Genomic DNA, 14473 nt, shown 5'->3' with positions numbered 1-14473 from the left:
GCAAAATAGAAGTTCTGCCCAACATGAGAACAGATACAGATTTAAAAGGAAGAACAGCAAAGAGAAGGGAAACTACCATGGATTACAGTAACACACACATTACAGTATTGTTTTATGTTAACAAATCTGAGGGTTTAATGTCACTTTAATGTGTTTATGATGAATACACAGTTGGATCAAACAGCATTTTGTATCAGCCTGGAGATTGGTTTTAGCATATTGTATGTGTTATGGCTATAGTTTACTATAAGACGTTTATGGTATTTTTCGCCATTCTTTCATCCTATATACTGACTACAGTACTTACGACAGAATAATGGACTTCTCCATATAATCTTTACTCCTTGTGTTCTGCAGGCATCTGCATAGGCTTGGAATATAGCACACATTGTGGACATCATGCCATTATATCTGCACATGTCATACATGCAAGACTGAATAAACAGCTGTGGATCAACTAGTTGATGACAAGGTCTGTAGGTGTCTGACAGAAGTCCACTGCACTGACTTTCTATAGATGGCCTCTGGGCTGCAGTACATGGTGGGCTGAGATCCACTCTGTCATCATCCAAGCACCTGCAGAAGAAGGGTATTGAAAATGATTTAAGAATTGACAAGTCTTCCCAAAATAGTAAATCCATAAGTTTAAATACATTTAAGAGATATAATGAGGCTGTTTATATCTTATCTAACTCGGTACACGTCAGAAACAGCTATACCCAGTTGTGTATTTTGGTTTTGTGCTGCCCTAGGCAAGACTAAACTCGGGCACCCCCCTCAATCTAAATTTGCCCCACCCCATCCTGTTTAGGACATTTTGCACAACCTGTCAGTCACTGGATACAGCGCACACGGGGTCTCAGCAGAGCTGTGCGTGGTCTCAGATGGGCTTCACGAGCTCTCAGGTGGGCTGTGCAGGGTTTATGGTGGGCTGTGCAGGGTCTCGGGAGGACTGTGCAGAGTCCCTTTCCCTGCATACATGGGCTGCTCCTCTTACCTGCAGCTCGAAGTGCCATCAGTACCAACAGGATACTTTGCAGTTCCCAGCCCGCTTCTAGCACATCCCACCATCAGATCACATGCTATGACCAGCCCCAAGCCACCCGCTGCTTCTCCTCCACCTCCTGTACAAAGCCAGCTGGACCACATCTCACTGGGCCCTCCCCTCCACCAGGCAGCTCTCTAATGGCCTTGCGGCCGCCAAGTGTGCCTCATAAGGCGGCCGCCACTGCCTGATTCTGTGCCGTTCAGCCTTGGCCCATTGGGCAAGTGCCCAGTATGCCCAAAGGCAAGTCCGGCCCTGTCTGCCTCATTGGTTTGGGGCAGCGTTTTCTGCCGCCCCCTTGCAAAGTGCCGCCCTAGGCAAATGCCTAGTTTGCCTTGTGGTAGATACACCCCTGGCTATACCTGAAAAGGTAGTTAGAAGTCAATTTCATATTTTAGCTGTTTTGTTATAATTATATCATTGTTGGTGCGGTGTTTCTCTATAATCAGTTCCATTCCAGTTTTCAAATGTGGCCCTTCTTTAGTTTATCATTGGTGGTCAGAAATGTGAGGTTCCTCTAATTAATCCCTTATTTAGCCTGCTACACTGCAGCATTGGAATTTTTCTCAGCGTCCTCACGTCTATATACCGTGTATAGAATATAAAGATTCATGGGACCTTAAACTGCTGCAGCGGAGGGGGAGAGAGGTCCCAGGGACCAGTCTAAGAGTGAGCAGGCTCCTAGTATCAGGTGAGGAGCCCCACTGCAAGGGTTAAGAACAATTCTGCCCAGAGTTCTACTTTAAAGATACTGCCCAAGTACCTACAAGTAGCTGCTTGAATCTTTAATTCATTTTGGGTCTTTGTGAAGTCTTTGCATTCTTAGCCCAAGTGGTACACACAGAGTTGATTTATGGTCAAGTAGACACGCCCTGCCCCTTCCTGGTGTTAAGCCCTGACCCTGTCATTTAATTCTTGAATGTCTCAGCCTCAGTGGCCAAGAGGGACTCTGACATTTGAGAGCTGAATAATAAGGGGAGGAGGCAGTTAGAAAACCATGAAAAGCTTTGAATCCATTTGGCAACTTTAGGACACTTTTTACAGGATATCTGAGGATTTGTGGCAATGGAGACAGAGTAGACTCGCGGCCTTAAAGAAGGTCCACTGAAAATAAAGTATGTGGTTGCAAATATACCATAAAGCAGTAAGCAGTTGATTTAACAGGTAATGTCAGATATGGTGTAAAACAGAGGCCTAGTGAGGAAGAACAAACATATAGTGCTGTGGCAGTGAAATGACTGAGAGATAAAGGCAACTATTTAGAGATGTCCAACATAGTCTCTAGGGTCTATTCACTCAGCTGCCGTTCGATCCAACATCTGGATCGGCTGAGCCAAACCTCCGGCAGGCTACTCATTGCTGTTCGCTCTATTCTTAAAGATGCCAAACAGCAGTGAGTGAATAGCTCAGTGGCATTCGGCTCGGCTGTTCTGCTCGGTCCCTCAGAGGTACCGAGCAGAACAGAAAAAGAGTGAAAAAAGTTTTTAAAAAGTAAATAGAAAACGATAGCAGTGACAGCTAGTTCCGCGCAATAGTTTCCTATTGTCCGGCGGCTCTGCTGATGTCAAAAAAAAGAAAAAAAACTCTCCCAGGCGCTCTGGGAGCCTCCCGCTCCCAGCAGCCAAGGAGAGAAACACTGCTGTGTCTTTTTTTTCTTTATTCTGACACGAGCGATGTCAGAATAGAAAAAAAAAAAATCAATTCCCATTGAAAAGCATTGGGACATTACTATTGGCTATTTCAATTTGCAATAGCCAATAGTAAACTAGCATTGTACCCGCCCTCTGCTGCTGTTCCCCATCAGGTCCATCAGCAGAGGGTGGGTACAATGCTAGTTTACTATTGGCTATTGCAAATTGAAATAGCCAATAGTAATGTACCAATGCTTTTCAATGGGAAAATGTCTTTTTTTTTTTTCTATTCTGACATCGCTCGTGTCAGAATAAAGAAAAAAAAAACACAGCAGTGTTTCTCTCCTTGGCGGCCGGGAGCAGGAGACTCCCGGGGCGCCAGGGAGAGTTAGCTGTTTGGAGATCAGTGTCCCTGGTTAGCAGGTAACCAGGGACGCTGATCTCTCTGAAAGTGGCCGGAGCCAGCCGTAAGATCACGGCTGGCTCCGCCCAGCTGTCAGAAGCAGGCTGTCGGCCGGCCACTGGCCGGCCGCTCAGCCAGCTTCCGCTTTCAGCACGGCTCAGCCGAGCCGATTAGGGTTGCCACCCGTCCGGGTTTCACCAGGGCAGTACGGGTTTGCAATCATGTGCCCGGGTCTGTGCCCACCTCTCGCCCGGGCATATCATTCAAAACGGTACAATGCCGCATACTAGCATATCTTGCGGTGGACGCCGGGTGGCGCTGTTTCCTGTCCCTCGACTCTCCCTCTCCTATTTCTCTCCTACGTGGCTGTCGTGGGAGGAAGTGACATCAGGGAGAGAGGGGAGCCGTGAGGGACGAATCTTTGTCCGGCAGCCAGCCAGCCAGCTAGCAAGCAGGGGTTGTGGAGAGCAGTGATTTTGTCACACAACCCCTGCTTGCTGGCGGCTTAGGAGGGTGAACCTGCGCTGGTAGAAGGTGGACCTGTGACTGGAGGATGACCTGCACGCATCATCAGGGTGTTGGCTTCAAGTACCAGGAAGGGACAACCAGCTCCTGATGACATAAGTAAATAGCAGCATGGGACCTGGCATGTGGCTGTGGAGCAGTAGATTACAACAGAACAGTAAGTATATTTATTGTGGATAACTCCAGTGAAAAAAGTAAGAGGGTATCTAGGAAAAAAAACACACAGAGGGGTGAAGTTATTACATTTTGATCAAATGCAATATTAATTGGAAAGGGAGAGATCAGTATTGTCCATTAAACATGCCCCCAAAAAAATGTTTTATGGGGGCATCTTTTATGTGCAATAGTACACATCAAGGATACAGGCAGGGGAAAAAACCTGACACAATTTCTTTATAGGTGACACAATAGGAAATGAAGGTCGGGGACACAGATGGTATGTGTTATATTTTAATACTTACACACAAAACAAATAAAAGTTATGTCTGGTGTTCTACTTAAGGCCTTGTTTCCACCAGCCCGCACATCTACCGCAATGTCCCATGCCCGGAACACGAGGGATCGCCTATGTAAAGTCTCCCTGCGTTCTGGGGTAGGAGGGGGCGCAGCAGTGCCATTCAATCAATGGCACTGCAGACCCGCCCACAGTACGATGAGCCGCACAGTTACGTGCGGTAAAAAAAAGGCCCTGCATTCCAATGCGGTGGGATTGCAAAAAAAGTTCATGCGTGATTATTTGCGATCCCACCGAACTGGAACGCAGAACGTTGTATTACCGCACGTTCCTGTGCGGCCGATCGTACTGTGGGCGGGGGGGCATGTCTGCCGTGCCATTGACTTGAATGGCACTGCCACGCCCCCTTCTACCCCAGAACGCAAGGAAACAATATATATGCGATCCCTTGGGGGGAATTTATCAAAAATGGAACAGACAAAATCTGGAGCAGTTGCAGTTTTTTGGCGGTGGAATGTGTGACCACCCATTAGGTCAAGCATTACAACGCTTTGTGAGCTCTTCCAGGGCAGACACTTCCATAGGCATCGCAAATGGTATGTGCAGGAGAACCGATCTGCCCTGGGACAGCTCACTTCTATCCGACTTTGTAGAATGTGAGACATATTGCCGGTTACAGATTTCATCGCCAAAAAAAACTGGGTGGGATTATGTTAAAATGTGTGACCATGTGACCGGGCACACATTCCAACCAATCACAAACACTGGGTTTTGGAATCCTGTGCTCGGCTGTGACCCAGAATCACACCCGGGCACATTATTAACACCGGACTTGTGGCTCCTTGCTGGTGCCGCCACTGTCACTTGTCGAGTCCCTCCCTCTGTTTTTCTCCTTGGGTCCCCTTCATCAGGCTCAGAAATAGCATTACATAAAAGGGCCACAACTTTTATATGGACATAATAGAATGTAATTTCTGAGCCTGATGAAGGGGACCCTGCCCAGCCCAGAAAGCGCTTGTCGTTTGAATGACAACTACCAATAAAATGGATTTGCAGTAACATGGGATCTTGGTGCTGGTGACATCTGTTTTGGAGTTCTGTTGTGAGCCGCGCCATCCGCAGTCATTACGAGCACCCGTTACTTTTTGTATATCTGGTAAGAAGTGCGGCAAGGTATATGGGTACTGCTGCGGCACACTGGCAAGTTGTGATTAACTAAAATGTCATTTATTTACAAAATACATGCATAGTGTATACTTTACAAATAAATTGCCGCAAAGCGCTATAGTGTTCGGGTTTGGCTTGAAGAAAAGGTGGCAACCCTAGAGCCGATGCATATGCGTTCGGCTCGACTGAGCCACTCGGCCATGTTCGGGAGCTGTACGGGCTATTGTGAATAGCCCGTACAGCACCCCTTCAGTTCTACTGAACCGAAGGGGTCCTGGGGCCGAAGCTAGCGGAAGGATCGGCCGAAGCTACAGCCAGATCCTTTGGCAGCTTCGTGAATAGACCCCACTGTCTTATAAACTTCGCTTCAGAGATTTCATATTATTGGTGGAGCTAAAGTGAACAACAGTTTCATGACTTTTAAAGTTGTGACAGAGCATCAGCCAACAATGAAAGCTTGGAGCTTGGAGCACGAAAGCGTGGTAGCATTTATTGACCAGCTCAATAGACTGACAATGTAAGCTTTCAAAGCATTCTTGTTTTCTTATCAGGTATTATACCAGCTAAAGAAACCTAACATGTTTTGGAAATGTACATTTGTTAAGCCACACAATGCTATAATTTTCACTCTAGACTTTCTAATGATTTTGAAGAAATATATAATCGAACAAGTATTTAAACAAAATAATCAAAAATTCAGTAGTCAGTTACTTTTTATCGCTGTCTTCCTCAGACTTCCAGCTGTTTCCAAATTCCGTTACACTAGAAGCCTGCAGTGAGTTTGACATGAGGAACTCATCATCCTTTCTGCCGTTGAAATTGCCGCACATACCGCACACCTATTTCAAATAAAACATTCAATTCTTAGTACTAGTATATCTTTACTTAAAAAATAAAAAAACCTTCATAACATTACATGAATACTTAGGGGGTTATTCACGAAGGAGCTGAAGGATCCAGCCATAGCTTCAGCTGATCCTTCTTTTCTCTTAGGCCACAGGAGCCCTTCGGTTCAGTCGAACCAAAGGGCTGCTGTACGGCTATATTCCCTATAGCCCGTACCGCAGACGAAGTGATACCCGAAGCAGGCCAACTGAGCCGAAGTGACACCCGGAGCAGGGCGAACAGCCTGCCGAAGGCCAGCCGTAAGCCCCACAAATGACAGCTGGGTGGATCCAGTCGTGATCTCATGTATGGCTCCGCCCAGTTGTAATGACAGATCAGCATCCCCAAAGGACCTGCGGCTGATATGTCATTAAACAATAACAACTGGGCGGAGTCCGCCCAGTTGTTATTCAAAGCATGTTCGGCTGACCGAAGACAGCCAAAGGCAGGCGATATAAGGCTGATTTTAGCCAATGTATGGCTGAAATCAGCAATACAAGGCTGAAGTGAATAGCCGAACAGCGTTCGGGTCACTTCACTTCGGCTAGGTAATTCATTTGGCTGTCTTCGGCAGCTTTGTGAATAACCCCCTAAATGACAAATCCAAAGCTGACTTTTGTTTTTGTAAAACCAGGGATCTATCATTAGGTGGCAGTAGCATGACCACTGCTAAACGACAGATTTCAGATTTATAGTTATGACAATATTTGATCAGTGATGCCACCCAGGATCTCCGGTGGCTTGTTTACATACAGAAGCTGGCTGGGTATCTGTAATTTGCATCAGGAATAGTGGCAGGGCAGCAATTTCTATCAGAGGGTCAACATTGTCAGGTAGCGTTGACATCACTGGAGGGCATGATTGATGTTGGATTTAAATCATGGGATGCTTTTTTTTATTTTCAGTAAAATACTTTTTTAATGGTGTCGTTATTTTCATTACTTTCTACATATTTTTGTCAATGAGTACCCCGTATTCATTCTCTTACAGGGGGCCAGATATCTAGGGACCCCTAGTTCTAAAGGGGACTTCCAGATTCTGATAATCCCCCCCATGATCCCCCACATCCCTTTCGAGGGACATCATTTGTGGATGAGACCCTTGTCCTTTAAGGTGCCTTGCAAGCGTGGGGGGGTGCTTGAGAAAGTACCCACTTGAAGGCATGTGGCCTCTTATGGTTCGGTGGGGAAGGTGCACATAATCTAAAGGGAAAACAATACACTCCACACACTGACCTTTTCATAGTATGACTCAGGGAGGACAATTTCCAAGTGATGATTACCATCGAACTTCACTATCATTCCAAAGTCAGTGATCACCACAGTGTACAGACCAACAGTGGCAATAGAAACCTCTGCCAAATGTCCAGTCCATGGTGTATGGATGAGAGTATCACCCACCTGTTTATAAACAATAAAATAAATGTCATTTTAGGTTTTTTTTAAATAAATACTGCAGGTACACTTTGTAAGAGTCTTGTACTGGACTTCTTACATAATGTAGTATTATGCTAGAAGCAATATTTGTAAACTATATATATACAGTACAAATGCACACAGAGAATGCAAAATAATTTGTGGAACAGCATAGGGCCGGACTGGCCATAGGGCAAACCGGGCACTTGCCCGGTCGGCCGGGCCAGGCCGAACACAATCAATCTGATTGTGTTTGGGCCGGTCCGCTGTGCCTGATGGCCAGCTCTTAGCAGAGCCGGCACTACTACACAGGAGACACTAGAGGGAGCTGGTGGGGGAGGCCAAAAAAACACTTCCTCACCCAGCTCTCTCTAGTCTCTACTCTGTGCTCTCTCCGGAGCTTGCTGGTGATGTTCCTGTCCCCTGTCCCGGCCGTTATATTTACATATGAATGGGCCACGGTGATTTGCATATCAATAAGCCACGGCCCATTCATATGTAAATATCGCGGCTAATTCATATGCAAACCAATGCCGACGCCCCCTCCCCCCCCCACCATCCTGCTAAGGAAGAAAAAAAGAAAAAAACTGCCTGAAGACTGCAAAAACAAGGTAAGTTTAAGCATGTGTATGGTGCATACTTTTGTTACATTGGCGGCCATTGTGAACACTTTCGTTACATTGGCGGTCAGTGCGAATAGTTTCGATACATTGGTAGCAGGCAGGGCTGGACTGGCCATCGATCACGCGTCATTACACGGGGCCCGGCTTCCGGATTGGCCGGCCAGACGGCTCCGGCTGGGTACCGGACGATGGCCGCGTTCTCGCTGGAGAGGCCCCGGGGATGACAGGCTGTACATACTAAGGTAAGAGGGGACTTCCTTGTTAATCGGGAAGCCGGGTGGGGACCCTTTACACTGTATTTTTTGTTACGTGTGGGGGGTGGGGGGGAGTAGAAGTGTAATAGGCTGCATTCACACCTTTATTTTAGGTGCAATTAGGGATTTCTGCATCAGGAACTTGCGTTTTTTTTGCAACAGAAATCCCCAAATTGGTGTTTACAAATGGCAGCTGTTACCTAAGGTAACGATCAGGTGACAGAAGTTGCATGTAAATGCCTGCACACCGCATGTAAAGATACATGATATGTTTACATTCAGTTAGGAATCAATCACTCTCCCTGGGCGCATCGATTGTGCATTCAGGTAGAGTGTTTTCTAACCGCATGTAATCATATCACATTCCATTACATGCGGTGTGCAGGCGTTTACATGGAGCTGCTGTCACATGATCATTAACTTGAATAGGTGGCAGCTGCCACTTGTAAACGCCAGATTAGGGATTTCTGCTGCAGTAAAACGCAAGTTTCTGATGCAGGAATCCCTAATCGCACCTAAACCTACAGATATGAATGGGGCCGTATTGTGTGTGTATTAGTGTCTGTAGTACTTAAACTGGATATAGTTACATTTTATTTTAAAGTATGAAATGTGGCAGACGGCCCCCACGAGAGAAAAAAATGTGTCGAGTGGTACCACGCGGTGCCTTCTTACAGGGCTTCCACTGGCTGCCTATCTTTCCCTCCTGAGACCCTTTGCCCGAGACTTCAGGCTGGTACCCCGAAGCAGAGCGGCAGCACAAAGTATGTACCAAATTCATATGCTATTATTCTGCATTGCTGTATAATGTTTTGCAGGGATTTTTAGTCCTCTATAGCTGATGGTATTATTCTGCATTAGAGCATAAGCTCCTCTGTACAGAGACTGATGTGACTTCTCTGTACAGCACTGCGGTATATTTGTCAGAGCTTTATAAATGTATAATAATAGTGTGTGACTGTGCAGGGGACATTAGAGTGTTAGCTACTTTAGTGCAGAGAATGCCATGGGGGTTGAGGGGCCAGTGAGATCCGATTCTCTATAGCAATATGTCTGTGAAGGTTCTCATTCATCCAGGTCATTCATCCAGGTCACATGGTATATCTGTAAAAAATAAGTCAAGGCAACTGGACTTTCTGTATTTTTCTTGAAGACGTTTCACTGGACATCCGACCAGCTTTCTCAATTCAGAAATTTCTGAATTGAGAAAGCTGGTTGGATGACCAGTGAATCATCCAACCAGCTTTCTCAATTCAGAAATTTCTGAATTGAGAAAGCTGGTTGGATGACTAGTGAAATGTCTTCAAGTAAAATACAGCAAGTCCAGTTGCCTTGACTTATTTTTTACAGATATTCTCTATAGCAAGCTTCCTACATTGTAGCAAGGCTTGTGTGTCAGCTGTAGCCCTCTGCTACTTACTAGTGGCTGGCCCTGCCCCTCGATTGCGCTTCTATGTTTGACTCCGCCCCCTGTTGTGAGGGGTGGGGCCTGTTGGTGGTCACGTGATTGGGCTGCTCGGTCTAAAATGCCCGGGCCTATTTCTAGTCCCAGTCCGGCCCTGCATGTGGGACAACTTTGTTTATGAATTCATATATTAATTAAGTCTTACCAGAGTTCTCCTATCTTTCTGCAGTGTAATACGAATGCCATACACATCAATATAAACTTCTTTGAGATATGTTGCAGCTCGTTGCCCTCGGTCCTCTGTTTTCCCTTTGATGGTGAGAGGTATGATACTTCTCTTGTCACATACATCCACCAGTGTGTAAGTACAAGTACCCATGAAAGTGTGCATGACCTTATCAAATGTGTAGAAATGGGGATCTCCAGAAACATAACAAGCTGCAATTCCTGCATTTAAACATAAACACTATGTTTATAAAGCATGTCTACACTGATTTATATACCTTTATATTTTTTCCAAAACAAACACAGAAAAATCAGAAACTAAGAAGAAGAAAATGGCAATGCTCTGAAATAAGTGACTACAATCTAAGATTTATGTTGTGCTTGTAATGTTAGGGAAATGGGTTTAAAATAATATACTTTAATACAGGTCTATAGCAATAAAACTACTAGGGATGGGAAACTCTGCCTAGGTTTGAAATTCTACAATACCGGACTTAGCAGAAATACCTATTGAAATGTATAGGGGTGAATCTTGCTATTAAACCTGGCTACTTTTAAGAGAAACTACTGTCAAAAAAGGCATAGACAGCTTTGCACTGCCATGGGTGACACGTACCTTGCAAAATTGAACCATGGGGAGAAGCTTTTTTCATGTGACTTCATGAGAAACATTTTAAATACTTAAATCCTTCAAATATTATGTATATTGTGGGATGCCTTATAGTTTTATCGGGTGTTACAAAACAGTACAATTTCACAGACAGTCTCAGCCACAGAGTATACTTTCAGCATATATTTGGCTGTGGTATTGATTTTGTTTTCTTTTTCAATTAGTTTGGCTCCCAAACAGCAGCAGAACTCCACTCTTAGTCAGTTTGAAAAAAAGTTTTCTTCAGCTAGTTTTAACAGTGACACATGCTTTTAAAAAAAACAGTAATAGGCCCGTTTGGAAATTTTCTATCAAACTCTCAAAAGAATTAAGGGACCGCAAATGATACAGCAGTGTAAAATTGTCCAGCAGCAGGAAAATTTTAAATAGCAAGTTTAAGTTCAAATTTCCTAGACAAAGAGCACAGGCTAGGGCTTAATACAAGAATTATGATACTGCAGAGGAAACAGTAGTATAAAATTGGCCAGCATCAGGATAGTTTTAATCATGGATAAAAGGCCATATAGTGAGCTTGGTGCCAAATTATTCACTTTAAGGTCACTGCAAAGGACAAGGGGGCACACTTTGCGTATCTAGGAAAAGAGGTTTAACCTTTGTATACGGAAAGGATTCTTCACAGTTAGAGCTGTGAAAATGTGGAATAGACTCCCTCAGGAGCTAGCTCAGTTAATTGTTTTAAAATAAATCTGTATGTATTCCTAAATGCAGAGAAGATTACTGGATATTGAGTTCTTATAGGTATATTAAGCATCCAAGATTGTTGATCCAGGGAATATGCGATTGCCTTATGGTATCAGGAAGGAATTTTTTTCCCCTGTTGGAGCAAATTGAATTATGCCTAACGGTTTTTTTGCCTTTCCCTGGATCAACAGGGGGTAATTGTGGGCATAGCGTTCTGTTCAGACTATTCTTCTTTCTTTCTTTTTTTTGACCACATCTCTATAGGTTGAACTCTATGGACTTGTGTCTTTTTTCAACCTGACTAACTATGTAACCATGTAATAGCTCGCCAAGGTGCTAAAATACTGTTTTTACCTAATTTTAGTATTAGGAAGAAACTTTTTTCTTTGTAAAACAAATAAGAAAAGTGTGCCTCCCTCTCAAATCTAACTAGCCCTGAACATCAGGCGTGCAGACAGGTATTCCCATAGCAAAAGCCCCCCTGCTATGTAATGCCAGCCCTTTAGCATGGGGGGGAGTGCTTTGAGAGGGATTTCCCCCAAAAACCGAGGTCCCCTCCCAAACCAGTATTGTAGAGTAATCGTACTTTTATACAGCTTGACAAAACAACGTTCCTGATTATGAATTTAGATCTTAATGGTTTGTCCTGAAAAATTGCACTGTTAGTGTGACTAAATGAATATATTATTTGCTAAACAAATGAGATAATATAATACAAACCAGAGGAATGACAGCCCAGCACTCCCTCATCCACCCTGCATTGTTCTCGTGATCCACATTGCCATTCGTTACATGTGATGACATTATTATTATTGCATATACAGCGCTGAGTGCAGTTTTCATAGGTGAACCAACTTTCTCCAAGCTGGAAGCAGATAGTTAGCAAGCTGTCAATTTAAGGTCTTTTTTTTCAGGCAAAACTACATGTTAAACATATATTCTAGATAATTTAATAATAAATTATAAAAATGGCCCCCAGAAAACATCTCCATTTTCTATTCTCTGTAATCTTTTTATTTTTACTTTTCTACAATATAAAACAACAGTGATAATTTGCAGGACTAAGTATTATTAACAAGAAATCACATGACAGTAAATGAAGATCTCAGAGAGGTATACTGTTAAAACCTATACTGTTTGCAGGTTATAAAAATGAAATCTACAGAAATAGGGGCAAAACTCCAGACATACGCAGATGAAATACATGCAACATATGAAAGCTGTTTGACCAGCCTTGTTTGGCAGGGAAGTGGACCTGATTTTTTTTCTGCTGCAGTTTAATTTCCACTAAAAGAAAGCAAGAGCCCCCTCCCCCACACTTGGACTGAACAGTGAAAGGAGAAGCAGCACACCCATAGGCTCATCTATCTGTCAAATAGCTCTCTACTTCTATCAGTATGCTCCATTAACTGCAACACACCTAACTGGCTCCCTATGCTGATTCACCTCTCTCAGCTCTGCTGTAGAGGGAATGCAAGAGAATGATACCAAGTAAAATTCACATTTTACACTGCCGGCCTGTTTTGCAAAAATGCATTTAATGATTTATTAATGATAACAGAGCTTCATTAATTTGTGTCTGTTAAATCTGTCTTGAGTTTAGCTTTAAGGGCCAGTGCACACCTAGGCGACACCTCACTGCGCAGCAATCGTGCACGATGCAGCACGGTCACGGAGTCACCCAGCACAGACGGTCGCAAAAAAAAGGTACATGTACTTTTTTTGCGATACACGACGCGTGGCTGCTTCCGCCCGTCGCAACTGGGGTGCCATTCGAAATTAATGGCACCCACAGTGGGTGCCATTAATTTTGAATGGCACCCCAGTTGCGCCGGGCGGAAGCAGCCACGCGTCGTGTATCGCAAAAAAAGTACATGTACCTTTTTTCTGCCATTGCCGCGCGGATGTCACCCCATTAAAATCAATAGGGCTGCGCGGCAATCTCTGTCTGCATTGTGCAGGACAGCATGATCCTGGGATGCGTGATCCCGGATCACTCAGGCCTAATGAGTGGAAATAACAAATATGACCCTTAAACAAGCTTTTACAAATAGCTTGATCCAAGAAATGCTAAGAAAAAATAGCAAACAAACCATCTGAAGTCTCTGTACATAGGCCCCCTAAGTAGTTACAGCTACAAGAGTGTCATATACAAGATTGCAGAATATTTTACCTGGTAAGAGTTGTTATATTCATCAGTGCAGCCACATTCACTTTGAGGGACACATTTGTCTCCACTGAGGACATAGCTGTCATTACAGAAACAGCCTTCTACTGACTCAGACTCGCATGGCACTACTGCAGAAGAGTTGAAGCAAGTGGATGGACATGTGGTACCACAACTGCTATAATAGCTTCTTGCTGGACATGATATAGCTGAAAGATAGAAAAAGAATTGAGAGCCATGTATTTGTTGCAAAGAACAACACAACTTTCAAATTTAAATTTCAACTTCTACCAACACAAACGTGAAGCTGCAAACCACCGATTCCTTGTTGCTCATAACAACTTTATTAGTCCAGCAGCAATGAGAAGCTGATGTGTAAATTGACAATATCAGAATAGTGTCTGTGGTGTCAATAAGAATTATGATGAAGCAATTTTGTTTTTTGACATGGTAATTACTCTGGTTCATTCACAGCAGATCGAAGAAGTGATCTTTCACCTGTATCTGATGCCAGTAAGAGCAACCTTGCAAGTAAAACAAAAATTTAAAAAAGTGTTTCTAATTAACCCTTTATTAACTCTTAAGTAACCCTAGTTAGCCTTAATTACCTACTTTCTCCCCTTTTCTGCTTATTTATGACTTTAACACAATTTTTTTATATTTTTTTATTACTGTATTTCTTTCTACTTTCTTAGCTTTTTCCAGCCTTCAAAAAGGTGTGTTTATTTTGAAATCATGAAACACTGTGAATGCAGATGGACTTCATTCAACTGTTTGTGACTTCTGAAAGCAAATTGATTGCAACAGAGCTACATTTTGTCCAGTTTCCAGCTACTACATTATCTTTTTTTGAGAAATCTGTCAGTCACATACCTGTCTTACATAAAATACACTTATAAAAAATACTGCTAAATATATACATA

At 43.6% G+C, this 14473-nt stretch overlaps 1 protein-coding gene and 1 long non-coding RNA gene across 2 annotated transcripts; both read right to left on the bottom strand.

The window, feature by feature from the left end:
- Positions 1-278: 278 nt before the first annotated feature.
- LOC108795608 (von Willebrand factor-like) lies at positions 279-6055 on the bottom strand. The gene is made up of 2 exons (XM_018566891.1): positions 5937-6055; positions 279-576 (listed from the first exon to the last, which is right to left on the bottom strand). The coding sequence occupies exons 1-2, from the start codon at positions 6053-6055 to the stop codon at positions 279-281; spliced, it is 417 nt and encodes a 138-aa protein (XP_018422393.1).
- Positions 6056-7469: 1414 nt separating this feature from the next.
- LOC108796179 lies at positions 7470-12137 on the bottom strand. Its single transcript, XR_001941789.1, has 3 exons — positions 12104-12137; positions 10013-10254; positions 7470-7510 (listed from the first exon to the last, which is right to left on the bottom strand). It is a non-coding gene; the product is annotated as an uncharacterized LOC108796179 (long non-coding RNA).
- Positions 12138-14473: the final 2336 nt, after the last annotated feature.

This window comes from Nanorana parkeri, unplaced genomic scaffold, assembly GCF_000935625.1.
Source record: "Nanorana parkeri isolate BGI_ZX_2015 unplaced genomic scaffold, ASM93562v1 scaffold29, whole genome shotgun sequence".
NCBI lineage: Eukaryota > Metazoa > Chordata > Amphibia > Anura > Dicroglossidae > Nanorana > Nanorana parkeri.
Note: the sequence above shows the minus strand (reverse complement) of the source record. Positions and strands in the feature narration are given on the sequence as shown.